The sequence below is a fragment of the Ranitomeya imitator genome, chromosome 5 (assembly GCF_032444005.1).
Source record: "Ranitomeya imitator isolate aRanImi1 chromosome 5, aRanImi1.pri, whole genome shotgun sequence".
In the NCBI taxonomy this organism is placed as follows: domain Eukaryota; kingdom Metazoa; phylum Chordata; class Amphibia; order Anura; family Dendrobatidae; genus Ranitomeya; species Ranitomeya imitator.
In genome coordinates this window covers 111,940,328-111,954,818 of record NC_091286.1, presented here as the reverse complement: position 1 = coordinate 111,954,818, position 14,491 = coordinate 111,940,328, and the positions used below count along the sequence as shown (strand labels likewise).

Below are 14,491 nucleotides of genomic sequence, written 5' to 3'. Positions count from 1 at the left end.
CTGATGTAAAGGAGACATGTTGGAAATGTTACTTATTAAGTATTTTGTGTGACATATCTCTGTGATTTAATTGCATAAAAATTCAAAGTTTGAAAATTGCGAAATTTTCAAAATTTTCGCCAAATTTCCGTTTTTTTCACAAATAAACGCAGGTACTATCAAAGAAATTTTACCACTATCATGAAGTACAATATGTCACGAGAAAACAATGTCAGAATCACCAGGATCCGTTGAAGCGTTTCGGAGTTATAACCTCATAAAGGGACAGTGGTCAGAATTGTAAAAATTGGCCTGGTCATTAACGTGCAAACCACCCTTGGGGGTAAAGGGGTTAATGTATCTACATGTGTAAGTGTCTACGTGTGTCAGTGAAAACTGTCACCACACGTACCAGAGACACAGACGTGTGAATTTGTCATGAGTGAGATGAACCTGCAGAGAGCAGGCGATGACCACGAGCTTAATGCTGCCACCCATGCACATAGCACTTTGCTCCTCTGTTCCTGCTGAATAAAGTTTTCCCTTCAGTAGTAGCAGCAGCTGTGTGTCTCCTCCTCCAGCTGCACAGGAAGCATTGACATCCTGGAACACAAGTCATATGAGTCTGCTGCAGTCACTGGGATTCAGGTGCTGTATATTCGGATTTCTCCAGTTTCTAAGGATTCTCTTAGAGTGTTCATAGAGTAAAGCGATGTTTGGACAGTGGTATGCACAACGGCTGCATTATGTAAGAAAAGACTATGAGATTTCAGAAGTCTCATGCACACAGCTTGTTTTTTTTTTGTCCTCAGTATTTTGTGCTTTGCTTTTTTTTTTTTGCACAAGAAAGCATTACACTTGTTTCAGCATTTTTCATCCATTGAAAGTAATGCGTGGTGAAAAAAGCACTGAAAAAAAACCAAGTGCAGGTATCAGGTTTTGCATGTTTTTATGCCCAAACTTGATGAAGTAGAATCAGATTTTTATTTCTTTTGCACTAAACGTGTTCTGCATGCACAAGAGACAAATGTAGAATGACAAAAAGGCAGCAAAAATGCAAGAAAAAAAAACAGGCAAATCCTGTTCTTTTTCTGAAGCTTCTTTCCTGGTTAGGCTGCAGAAAAAAAGGGACGAAAAACAGCCTAGTGTGAACAGCCTTACTGAGAATCTACAAAACTGTGGGGGGTGTTGGCAAGAAAAACCCTATGTACATTATACACTTTTTTTAAAACTAATTTGAATGGGTAAAATAATGTGCCGAAATGGTGAAATAATTTACATTCTGTATGTGAAAAAAAATGCGCTACAGCTGAAAAAACCCTGCACATTTGTATACTGTATATTGTTCCCCAGTATATACAGATATATTTGACTGTTACCTCATTTTCAGTCTGATACATACTTTGCTACATAGAAACAACAAAAATCAACACTTTTATTGAAACCCTAATGCAATAATAATTTTTGACCCAAAATGCTTGTAATTTCCCATATGTTCATTATAAAGGTTGAACCACTAAATGCCACATACAAATACAAGCACAAAAAAAATTTGGACTTGATAAGCAGTGATGCACAACTATGGTTTTAGTCCGTGTACCATCTGTGGGTGCGAAGGACTACAGCCTATGTGTTGGTACATAAGTAATAGGTCTATGTGGAAAGTACTAATTCTGTCCATTTACAGATGAGAATAATATATATAATGGCAGACAGCTCCACTACCTGCCTGCAATGTGAATGAGCACTGACGCAGTGTCTGCCCTGATAAGCTCAGCTTATCAGTGATTGCATCAATTTATTTTAAGGCCGGTGTCACGCTTGCGAGTGCAATGCTAGAAATTTGCGCCTCAATACCTGGCACTGCCGCCGGCACTCGGGACTGTAGCGTTTGGCTGCATAGATATACATACAGGAATGAATGTTTCGCGTGGTTTTATGTCTTTTTACATTTACTAAGGAATTTGCTTCTCAGACCATGTGGGGTCACCATAACATAGAGCCAGACCCATTCAGAGGACAATAAAACATTCACACTCCTTATCTATGAACTGTTCCAATATTTATCCAATATTTATGGACATAACTGTTTATCACTCACATAAAGGTAATTCTGCTTCACGTTACCTGTCTTATCTATGGCATTTTTCTGTATTGTGTATAAATATGTGATTCTTCAGAATTTGTATTAGGCCGGTTTCACACGTCAGTGGCTCCGGTACGTGAGGTGACAGTTTCCTCACGTACCGGAGCCACTGACACACGTAGACACATTGAAATCAATGCATCTGTGCAGATGTCATTGATTTTTTGCGGACCGTGTCTCCGTGTGCCAAACACGGAGACATGTCAGTGTTCGTGGGAGTGCACGGATTACACGGACCCATTAAAGTCAATGGGTCCGTGTAAAACACGTACCGCACACGGACGTTGTCCGTGTGCAGTCCGTGTGACGTGCAGGAGACAGCGCTACAGTAAGTGCTGTCCCCCCCACTGGTGCTGAAGCCGCCATTCATATCTTCTTTGCAGCAGCGTTTGCTGTAGAGAAGATATGAATATTCCTTTTTTTTTGTTTCTCGTGTTTAAAATAAAGATCCATGTAACCATCCCCCTCCCACCCCCTGTGCGCCCGCCCGCTGTTCTTAAAATACTCACCTGGCTCCCTCGCTGGCTGGCGCTGCTTCCTGTCCTGGCCGCACCTTCTACTGTATGAGCGGTCACGTGGGGCCCTCCGATTACAGTCATGAATATGCGGCTCCACCTCCCATAGGGGTGGAGCCGCATATTCATTACTGTAAATGAGCGGCCCCACGTGACCGCTCATACAGTAGAAGGTGCGGCCAGGACAGGAAGCAGCGCCAGCCAGCGAGGGAGCCGGGTGAGTATTTTAAGAACAGCGGGCGGGCGCACAGGGGGTTCACATGGATCTTTATTTTAAACACGAGAAACAAAAAAAAAAGGAGTATTCATATATTTTCTACAGCAAACACTGCTGCAAAGAAGATATGAATGGCAGCTTCAGCACCAGATGCAGGGGACAGCGCTAAAGTTTAGCGCTGTCTCCTGCACGGTGCGTGTGGTACCCAGTGGGCACACGTGTGCCGCACTGATGTGCCACAGAAACGCACGGGCACACGGACATGGATAATTCCGGTACCGATTTTTCCGGTACCGGAATTATCTGGACGTGTGGGACTGCCGGCACTCCGGAGCGGAGCGTGCAGCCGCACAGCAACACATGGAGCTGCACGCTCCGCTCCCAAGTGCCGGCGCCAGAGGAGGGATTTCACCTGCGAGACTCGGCCGTATCACGCGTATGTGTGATCCCGGCCTTAGTTTGTGCCTGATGAAGAGACCTGAGTAGTCTCATAAGTTTGCAATTTGTTACCATCTTTTCAATAAGCCATTAAGGGTATGTGTCCACGTTCAGGATTGCATCAGGATTTGCTCACCAAATCTGTACCCGAAGTAACTGGCAGGTCACCTGCGTTTTTGATGCGTTTTAACATGCGTTTGTTTCATGCGGATTTGTGTGTGTTTTTGTAAGCTAAATATATACAAAAAAAAGAAATGTGATATAATTTCTTGTCCAACCTCTTCATTTACATACTCAATTGAAGAATAATGTTTACACACACAGCTAGATCGATAGATAGGTACGATAGATATCTATCGTATCTATCTATCATATTCATCTATCGTATCTATCTATCTATCTATCGTATTTATCTATGGTATCTATCTATCGATATAACTGTAACGGGGTCTACCAAGCTGGGGTACCTCTTTCAGTACCACCCCGTGTTTCAGGAGGTCCACTCTGCTTTTGCTGGATTCTGAATGAAGGACGCTGGCTGGAATTCCTTGATTACGTGAGAGCATATAAAAGCTGACTGCTACTCCACGTATTTCCAGTCTAAAAGAACACACTTTATTTACAGCACACAGAATATATAACACAGATACACAGGGCAGGCCAATAGAAAAAGCAGGCCAGATATACATTGCAATAGCCGTAGGGGGCCGGAGCCTGCTGATATTTACTGTGGGAATTACAAAGGTGGGGGAGGACAAAAGGGGAATATCGTGTCCCCTCTGCCCAGGGGCGCAGCCTGTGGACTGATGCATTTCACATGGAACCTATTATACATAATATATACTGCATAACATATTCTTGGTGCTGGGGGTTCTGTAACAATAACTATCTATTATCTACTGATATATCTATCTAGAAATATATCTATCTATATATAGATATATTGATGGATAGATAATAGATAAATACATAATAGATTAATAGATACGATAGATGGATACGATAGATAGATGGATATGATAGATAGATGGATACGATAGATGGATCACACATGCGAGAAACTCGGACGAGTCTCGCATCTTAATACCTGGCACTGCTGCCGGCACTCGGGAGCGGAGCGTGCTGTTGCATGTATTTCTATGCAGCCGCATGCTCCGCTCCTGAGTGCCGGCGGCAGTGCCGGGTATTAAGATGTGAGACTCGTCCGAGTTTCTCGCATGTGTGATCTCGGCCTTAAATAAAGACACATACACCCTTGAAATCTGCGTTAGGCCAGGGTCACACTCGCAAGAAACTCACACAAGTCTCTCGCTTCAATACCTGGCACTGCCACGGGCACTCGGACCAGAGTGTGTGGATGCATGTATTTCTATGCAGCTGAACGCTCCGGTCCTGAGTGCCCGTTGCAGTGTCGGGTATTTCCCCCGGCCTTAAATACAATATGTTTAATTTAAAAAAAAATAAAAAATGGTGTGGGCTCCCACGCAATTTTCTACGCCAGAGAGGGAAAGCCAGCGACTGGGGGACTGATATTTGTAGCCTGGGAACGAGTACCCATGGAGCTTCCCAGACTATGAATATCAGCCCGGAGCTGTCTGCGTAGCCTTTACTGGCTATAAAAATGGGGCCCCCCCCCCCCAAAAAAAAAAAAAATGATGTGGGGACCCCCTATAACTTATAGCCAGAACGGCTACGCAGACAGCTGTGGGCTGATATTCATAGCCTAGAGAGGGACCATGGAAATTGCCCCCCTCCCCCGGCTACAAATACCAGCCACCCCAGAAATGGCGCATCTGTTAGATACGACAATTCCGGCGCTTAGCCTCTCTTTCTACTCCCGAGTGGCTGTGGGATATGGGGTAATAAGGGGTTAATGACACCTTAGGTCACATTAAGCCCAGTTAATAATGGCGAGGCGTCAATAAGACGCCCATCCATTATTAATCCTAGTAAAGTGTAAATAAAACACAGACACTAGAAAAAAGTATTTTAACGAAATGATTACACACACTTTTTGACCATATCTTTATTGTATGCTCAATCCTCTTGAAGACCCTCGTCCTGCAAAAAAGCAAAAAAAACAAATTCATACTCCCTGTCCGCAGATATCCCATAACGAGTGTCCCACGACTGAGTCCAGCTCTGCTACATCTGGATGCCTGACATCCAGACAAAGAGCTTGTAGATGATCGCTGGAGATAACTCTCCAGCTATCACCTACATTCTAGCACTCACGGTCATCTGATCATGAGAACCAGCCTAGTGTGACCGGAGATAACCCCCGGTCACGTGCACGGCAGTTCTCGCGGTAAGCTGAGTTATCATGAGAACTTATCTTACCGCGAGAACTGCAGTGGACGCGGAGCTTCCGGCGGCGGGACAGGTAAGCCGGCATGTGACATGCGTAGTAAGCTGCATTAACGCAGATACTACGCATTTCACTAATCATTAGATGCGGTTTTACCGCATCTAATGATTATCTATGGGAAATTTATGGCATGGCGACGGAGCGTCGCCACACTGTAAACAGACATGCTGCGTTCTGAAAAGACGCCACATGTCCGTTTATGCGGGTCTGCCGCCTGCATGTTTTACCGCATAGTGGAGACGGGATTTCATGAAATCCCCTCCACTATGCTGTAACATCCGGACACTGCGGCTCTACGCAGCGTCAAACACGCAGCGTTTCCTGAACGTGGACACATACCCTTAACCCCTTTCTGCCATTAGACGTACTATTGCGTCCATGTGGGGTGGGCTTTACTTCCCAAGGACGCAATAGTACGTCATATGCGATCGGCAGCGCTCACGGGGGGAGCGCCGCCGATCGCGGCCGGGTGTCAGCTGTTTATCGCAGCTGACATCCGGCACTATGTGCCAGGAGCGGTCACGGACCGCCCCCGGCACATTAACCCCCGGCACACCGCGATCAAAGATGATCGCGATGTGCCGGCGGTGCAGGGAAGCACCGCGCAGGGAGGGGGCTCCCTGCGGGCTTCCCTGAGCCCCCCGCAGCAACGCGATGTGATCGCGTTGCTGCGAGGGTCTTACCTCCCTCCCTGCCTGCTCGAGCCCCGGATCCAAGATGGCCGCGGATCCGGGTCCTGCAGGGAGGGAGGTGGCTTCACAGACCCTGCTCAGAGCAGGCACTGTGAAGGCTGCAGCGCTGCATGTCAGATCAGTGATCTGACAGAGTGCTGTGCAAACTGTCAGATCACTGATCTGTGATGTCCCCCCCTGGGACAAAGTAAAAAAGTAAAAAAAAAAAATTTCAAATGTGTAAAAAAAAATAAAAAAAAATATTCCAAAATAATGAAAAAAAAAATAAAAATATTATTCCCATAAATACATTTCTTTATCTAAATAAAAAAAAAAAAACAATAAAAGTACACATATTTAGTATCGCCGCGTCCGAAACGGCCCGACCTATAAAACTGGCCCACTAGTTAACCCCTTCAGTAAACACCGTAAGAAAAAAAAAACAAAAACGAGGCAAAAAACAACGCTTTATTATCATACCGCCGAACAAAAAGTGGAATAACACGCGATCAAAAAGACAGATATAACTAACCATGGTACCGCTGAAAACGTCATCTTGTCCCGCAAAAAACGAGCCGCCATACAGCATCATCAGCAAAAAAATAAAAAAGTTATAGTCCTGAGAATAAAGCGATGCAAAAATAATTATTTTTTCTATAAAATAGTTTTTATCGTATAAAAGCGCCAAAACATAAAAAAATGATATAAATGAGGTGTCGCTGTAATCGTACTGACCCGAAGAATAAAACTGCTTTATCAATTTTACCAAACGCGGAACGGTATAAACGCCTCCCCCAAAAGAAATTCATGAATAGCTGGTTTTTGGTCATTCTGCCTCGCAAAAATCGGAATAAAAAGCGATCAAAAAATGTCACGTGCCCGAAAATGTTACCAATAAAAACGTTAACTCGTCCCGCAAAAAACAAGACCTCACATGACTCTGTGGACCAAAATATAGAAAAATTATAGCTCTCAAAATGTGGTAACGCAAAAAATATTTTTTGCAATAAAAAGCGTCTTTCAGTGTGTGACGGCTGCCAATCATAAAAATCCGCTAAAAAACCCGCTATAAAAGTAAATCAAACCCCCCTTCATCACCCCCTTAGTTAGGGAAAAATTAAAAAAATGTATTTATTTCCATTTTCCCATTAGGGCTAGCGTTAGAGTTAGGGCTAGGGTTAGGGCTAGGGTTAGGGCTAGGGTTAGGGCTAGGGTTAGGGCTAGGGTTAGGGTTAGGGTTAGGGCTAGGGTTAGGGTTAGGGCTAGGGTTAGGGCTAGGGTTAGGGCTAGGGCTAGGGTTAGGGTTAGGGTTAGGGTTAGGATTAGGGTTAGGGCTAGGGTTAGGGCTAGGGCTACAGTTTGGGTTGGGGCTAAAGTTACAGTTAGGGTTTAGATTACATTTACGGTTGGGAATAGGGTTGGGATTAGGGTTAGGGGTGTGTCAGGGTTAGAGGTGTGGTTAGGGTTACTGTTGGGATTAGGGTTAGGGATGTGTTTGGATTAGGGTTTCAGTTATAATTGGGGGGTTTCCACTGTTTAGGCACATCAGGGGCTCTCCAAACGCGACATGGCGTCCGATCTCAATTCCAGCCAATTCTGCGTTGAAAAAGTAAAACAGTGCTCCTTCCCTTCCGAGCTCTCCTGTGTGCCCAAACAGGGGTTTACCCCAACATATGGGGTATCAGCGTACTCAGGACAAATAGGACAACAACTTTTAGGGTCCAATTTCTCCTGCTACCCTTTGGAAAATACAAAACTCAGGGCTAAAACATATTTTTTGTGGGAAAAAAAAAGATTTTTTTATTTTCACGGCTCTGCGTTATAAACTGTAGTGAAACACTTGGGGGTTCAAAGTTCTCACAACACATCTAGATTAGTTCCCTGGGGGGTCTAGTTTCCAATATGGGGTCACTTGTGGGGGGTTTCTACTGTTTAGGTACATTAGGGGTTCTGCAAACGCAATGTGACGTCTGCAGACCATTCCATCTAAGTCTGCATTCCAAATGGCGCTCCTTCCCTTCCGAGCTCTGCCATGCGCTCAAACGTTGGTTTCCCCCAACATACGGGGTATCAGCGTACTCAGGACAAATTGGACAACAACTTTTGGGGTCGAATTTCTCCTCTTACCCTCGGGAAAATACAAAACTGGGGGCTAAAAAATAATTTTGGGGGGAAAGATTTTTTTTTTTAATTTTCACGGCTCTGCGTTACAAACTGTAGTGAAACACTTGGGGGTTCAAAGCTATCACAACACATCTAGATGAGTTCCTTAGGGGGTCTAGTTTCCAAAATGGTGTCACTTGTGGGGGGTTTCTACTGTTTAGGTACATTAGGGGCTCTGCAAACGCAATGTGACACCTGCAGACCATTCCATCTAAGTCTGCATTCAAATGGCACTCCTTCCCTTCTGAGCCCTCCCATGTGCCCAAACAGTGGTTCCCCCCACATATGGTGTATCATCGCACTCAGGACAAATTGGGCAACAAATTTTGGGGTCCAATTTCTCCTGTTACCCTCAGGAAAATACAAAACTGGGGGCTAAAAAAATAATTTTTGTGGGAAAAAAATTTTGTTTTATTTTTACGGCTCTGCATTATAAACTTCTGTGAAGCACTTGGTGGGTCAAAGTGCTCACCACACCTCTAGATAAGTTCCTTAGGGGGTCTACTTTCCAAAATGGTGTCACTTGTGGGGGGTTTCAATGTTTAGCCACATCAGGGGCTCTCCAAACGAAACATGGCGTCCCATCTCAATTCCTGTCAATTTTGCTTTGAAAAGTCAAATGGCACTCCTTCCCTTCCGAGCTCTCCCATCCACCCAAACAGTGGTTTACGCCCACATATGGGGTATCAGCGTACTCAGGACAAATTGTACAACAACTTTTGGGGTCCAATTTCTTCTCTTACCCTTGGGAAAATAAAAAATTGGGGGCAAAAAGATAATTTTTGTGAAAAAATATGATTTTTTATTTTTACGGTTCTACATTATAAACTTCTGTGAAGCACTTGGTGGGTCAAAGTGCTCACCACACCTCTAGATAAGTTCCTTAGGGGGTCTACTTTCCAAAATGGTGTCACTTGTGGGGGGTTTCAATGTTTAGCCACATCAGGGGCTCTCCAAACGAAACATGGCATCCCATCTCAATTCCAGTCAATTTTGCATTGAAAAGTCAAATGGCACTCCTTCGCTTCCGAGCTCTGCCATGCGCCCAAACAGTGGTTTACCCCCACATGTTGGGTATTGGCATACTCAGGACAAATTGTACAACAATGTTTGGGGTCCATTTTCTCCTGTTACCCTTGGTAAAATAAAACAAATTGGAGCTGAATTAAATTTTTTGTGAAAAAAAGTTAAATGTTCATTTTTATTTAAACATTCAAAAAATTCCTGTGAAGCACCAGAAGGGTTAATAAACTTCTTGAATATGGTTTTGAGCACCTTGAGGGGAGTAGTTTTTAGAATGGTGTCACACTTGGGTATTTTCTATCATATAGACCCCTCAAAATCACTTCAAATGAGATGTGGTCCCTAAAATAAAATGGTGTTGTAGAAATGAGAAATTGCTGGTCAACTTTTAACCCTTATAACTCCCTAACAAAAAAAAATTTTGGTTCCAAAATTGTGCTGATGTAAAGTAGATATGTGGGAAATGTTACTTATTAAGTATTTTGTGTGACATATCTCTGTGATTTAATTGCATAAAAATTCAAAGTTGGAAAATTGCGAAATTTTCATAATTTTCGCCAAATTTCCGTTTTTTTCACAAATAAACGCAGGTACTATCAAATAATTTTTACCATTGTCATGAAGTACAATATGTCACGAGAAAACAATGTCAGAATCACCAGGATCCATTGAAGCGTTCCAGAGTTATAACCTCATAAAGGGACAGTGGTCAGAATTGTAAAAATTGGCCCGGTCATTAACGTGCAAACCACCCTTGGGGGTAAAGGGGTTAAAGGTATCAACCACTGAGCACTCTCAATCCTAAATATTTTTCTATCCACTGGCTAACACGGTACCAAGATATATATCTATCCTGGTTGTAGCCATGAAAGTCTGAGATGGGAATAACTAGTGTTGAGCAAACAGATTTGGGGGACCCTGGTCTAGCAGCCATATAAGTAGTCCGTGGCCCCCGATGAGAGCCCTGCGAACCTCCACGTACCTGCAACATCCCTGGCACCTTTTCTGATTAGTAAATTGCCACAACATCATTACTTACCTCGCAGCCTACTAATCAGATGATGTGTTGGAGGTATCGCAGGCAGGGCTGCCACTAGAAATTTCGGGGCCCCATACTGGCAAAATTTTCGGGGCCCCCTTGAAACTCCGCCCAGGCTCCACCCCAGCCCCGCCTCCAGGCTCCACCCCACGAACTGTCCACAGTCCCACCACTCTCTCTTGGAAAATCTCCACTTCTCACCTATCACACATTGACAGTTCCCATCACCAGATCACACATATAGCCGGCAGCTTTTGTTTTGGCCAAAAGATTTTTTAAGCCGCCACCACAACAAGGTAGACACTTTTGGCCGGGCCCTACTCTACTGTAACCTACTAAATATTTGTTAAAATATGCAATACAATTTAGGTATATTTTTATTTATTTTTCAATTTTTAAAATGACCTATAATACTACATACAAGGAACAAATACCACAACACTATGACCAGATGACATATTACCACCACAGTGATCGAATAATATAAAATACAAGGAACAAATACCGCTACACCATGACCAGACCACATATTACCTCCACATCATGACCAGACCACATATTACCAACAATGACTGAATACTACAATACTGATCAGTAATACAAAAAAACCCCACAATACTATCACCATCAGTGCCATTATGCACAGGAGATCTGTAATTAGTAAGCAGTGTCTGTGTACAGGTAATACAGTGATCACTGGTGACATTACACACAGGAGCTCTGTATATAATGTATAGATAATACAGTGATCACTGGTGACATTGTACACAGGACCTCTGTATATAGTATACAGTGTATAGTGTAAGTGTATAGGTAACACTGACTCACCAGTGACGTCTCTAGGTGAAGTCCTTCATCTTTCATCCAGCACAGACCGCCATCACTTTATCCAGCCAGGACTCGTCTCTGCAGGAAATAAAACAGTTCTCGAGTTCCGCTTGTAGAACACATTACTTAATTTTCCCAACTTCTACATTACACCACATGAAGAAGGCAACATAGTATCACTCTACACAGTAACAGGACCGCCCCCCATTTAAAACAGTATACTCAAAAAATAAAATAAATACATCACTGCAATAATAATATCCCTTAATTAGCCCCTATGGTAATATTCGCCATCCTGGCCACCGTGTCTCATTTCAGGCTCCAGCCATATGTTCTCTCATCCTGCCCTCATGAGTATCCATTCTACCCCATATGATCTCCCCATCCTGCCCCATCTGTCTCCATCGTATCCATCCTGCCCCATCTGTTTCCAATCCTGCACCATCTCTGTCCAGCACTCTGCCCCATCTCTGTCCAGCACTCTGCCCCATCTCTGTCCAGCACTCTGCCCCATCTCTGTCCAGCACTCTGCCCCATCTCTGTCCAGCACTCTGCCCCATCTCTGTCCAGCACTCTGCCCCATCTCTGTCCAGCACTCTGCCCAGCACTCTGCCCCATCTCTGTCCAGCACTCTGCCCCATCTCTGTCCAGCACTCTGCCCCATCTCTGTCCAGCACTCTGCCCCATCTCTGTCCAGCACTCTGCCCAGCACTCTGCCCCATCTCTGTCCAGCACTCTGCCCCATCTCTGTCCAGCACTCTGCCCCATCTCTGTCCAGCACTCTGCCCCATCTCTGTCCAGCACTCTGCCCCATCTCTGTCCAGCACTCTGCCCCATCTCTGTCCAGCACTCTGCCCCATCTCTGTCCAGCACTCTGCCCCATCTCTGTCCAGCACTCTGCCCCATCTCTGTCCAGCACTCTGCCCCATCTCTGTCCAGCACTCTGCCCCATCTCTGTCCAGCACTCTGCCCCCCATGTGTCCAGCTTTCTGCCCCCCATGTGTCCAGCTTTCTGCCCCCCATGTGTCCAGCTTTCTGCCCCCCCCCGTGTCCAGCTTTCTGCCCCGCCCCCCCCTGTCCAGCTTTCTGCCCCCCCCCCGTGTCCAGCTCTCTGCCCCCCCCGTGTCCAGCTTTCTGCCCCCCCCGTGTCCAGCTTTACTGCCCCCTCTGTGTCCAGCTTTACTGCCCCCTCTGTGTCCAGATTTACTGCCCCCTCTGTGTCCAGATTTACTGCCCCCTCTGTGTCCAGATTTACTGCCCCCTCTGTGTCCAGATTTACTGCCCCCTCTGTGTCCAGATTTACTGCCCCCTCTGTGTCCAGATTTACTGCCCCCTCTGTGTCCAGATTTACTGCCCCCTCTGTGTCCAGATTTACTGCCCCCTCTGTGTCCAGATTTACTGCCCCCTGTGTCCAGATTTACTGCCCCCTCCGTGTCCAGCCTTCTGCCCCCCCTGTGTCCAGCTTTACTGCCCCCCTGTGTCCAGCCTTCTGCCCCCCGTGTCCAGCTTTACTGCCCTTCTGTGTCCAGCGGCCTTCTGCCCCCCCCCCCCCCCCGTGTCCAGCTTTACTGCCCCCCTGTGTCCAGCGGCCTTCTGCCCCCTCTGTGTCCAGCTGCCTTCTGCCCCCTCTGTGTCCAGCTGCCTTCTGCCCCCCTGTGTCCAGCTTTACTGCCCCCCTGTGTCCAGCTGCCTTCTGCCCCCTCTGTGTCCAGCTGCCTTCTGCCCCCCTGTGTCCAGCTGCCTTCTGCCCCCCTGTGTCCAGCTGCCTTCTGCCCCCTCTGTGTCCAGCTGCCTTCTGCCCCCTCTGTGTCCAGCTGCCTTCTGCCCCCCTGTGTCCAGCTGCCTTCTGCCCCCTCTGTGTCCAGCTGCCTTCTGCCCCCCTGTGTCCAGCTGCCTTCTGCCCCCCTGTGTCCAGCTGCCTTCTGCCCCCTCTGTGTCCAGCTGCCTTCTGCCCCCGTGTCCAGCTTTACTGCCCCTCTGTGTCCAGCTGCCTTCTGCCCCCTCTGTGTCCAGCTGCCTTCTGCCCCCCTGTGTCCAGCTGCCTTCTGCCCCCCTGTGTCCAGCTGCCTTCTGCCCCCCTGTGTCCAGCTGCCTTCTGCCCCCCTGTGTCCAGCTGCCTTCTGCCCCATCTGTGTCCAGCTGCCTTCTGCCCCCCTGTGTCCAGCTGCCTTCTGCCCCCTCTGTGTCCAGCTGCCTTCTGCCCCCGTGTCCAGCTGCCTTCTGCCCCCTCTGTGTCCAGCTGCCTTCTGCCCCCTCTGTGTCCAGCTGCCTTCTGCCCCCCTGTGTCCAGCTTTACTGCCCCTCTGTGTCCAGCTGCCTTCTGCCCCCTCTGTGTCCAGCTGCCTTCTGCCCCCCTGTGTCCAGCTGCCTTCTGCCCCCCTGTGTCCAGCTGCCTTCTGCCCCCCTGTGTCCAGCTGCCTTCTGCCCCCCTGTGTCCAGCTGCCTTCTGCCCCCCTGTGTCCAGCTGCCTTCTGCCCCCCTGTGTCCAGCTGCCTTCTGCCCCCTCTGTGTCCAGCTGCCTTCTGCCCCCTCTGTGTCCAGCTGCCTTCTGCCCCCTCTGTGTCCAGCTGCCTTCTGCCCCCTCTGTGTCCAGCTGCCTTCTGCCCCCTCTGTGTCCAGCTGCCTTCTGCCCCCCTGTGTCCAGCTGCCTTCTGCCCCCTCTGTGTCCAGCTGCCTTCTGCCCCCGTGTCCAGCTGCCTTCTGCCCCCTCTGTGTCCAGCTGCCTTCTGCCCCCTCTGTGTCCAGCTGCCTTCTGCCCCCCTGTGTCCAGCTGCCTTCTGCCCCCTCTGTGTCCAGCTGCCTTCTGCCCCCTCTGTGTCCAGCTGCCTTCTGCCCCCTCTGTGTCCAGCTGCCTTCTGCCCCCTCTGTGTCCAGCTGCCTTCTGCCCCCTCTGTGTCCAGCTGCCTTCTGCCCCCTCTGTGTCCAGCTGCCTTCTGCCCCCTCTGTGTCCAGCTGCCTTCTGCCCCCCTGTGTCCAGCTGCCTTCTGCCCCCTCTGTGTCCAGCTGCCTTCTGCCCCCCTGTGTCCAGCTGCCTTCTGCCCCCTCTGTGTCCAGCTGCCTTCTGCCCCCTCTGTGTCCAGCTGCCTTCTGCCCCCCTATGTCCA

General features: G+C 47.4%; 1 protein-coding gene across 2 annotated transcripts in view; it reads left to right on the top strand.

Annotated features, from left to right (window-relative positions):
- The first annotated feature begins 545 nt into the window (after positions 1-545).
- Positions 546-14,491, top strand: part of GALM (galactose mutarotase) — a 78,694-nt gene continuing 64,748 nt past the window's right edge. The window contains exons 1-2 of one of the 2 annotated variants that reach the window (XM_069769074.1): positions 596-627; positions 1,955-2,086. Coding sequence is in view for 1 of the 2 variants with exons in the window: in XM_069769072.1 (XP_069625173.1) it covers positions 599-627 (29 nt within the window). In the remaining variant the exon portion in view is untranslated. Of the gene's footprint in view, positions 628-1,954; positions 2,087-14,491 lie in introns of both variants that reach the window. The other variant, XM_069769072.1, reaches the window with a different exon arrangement.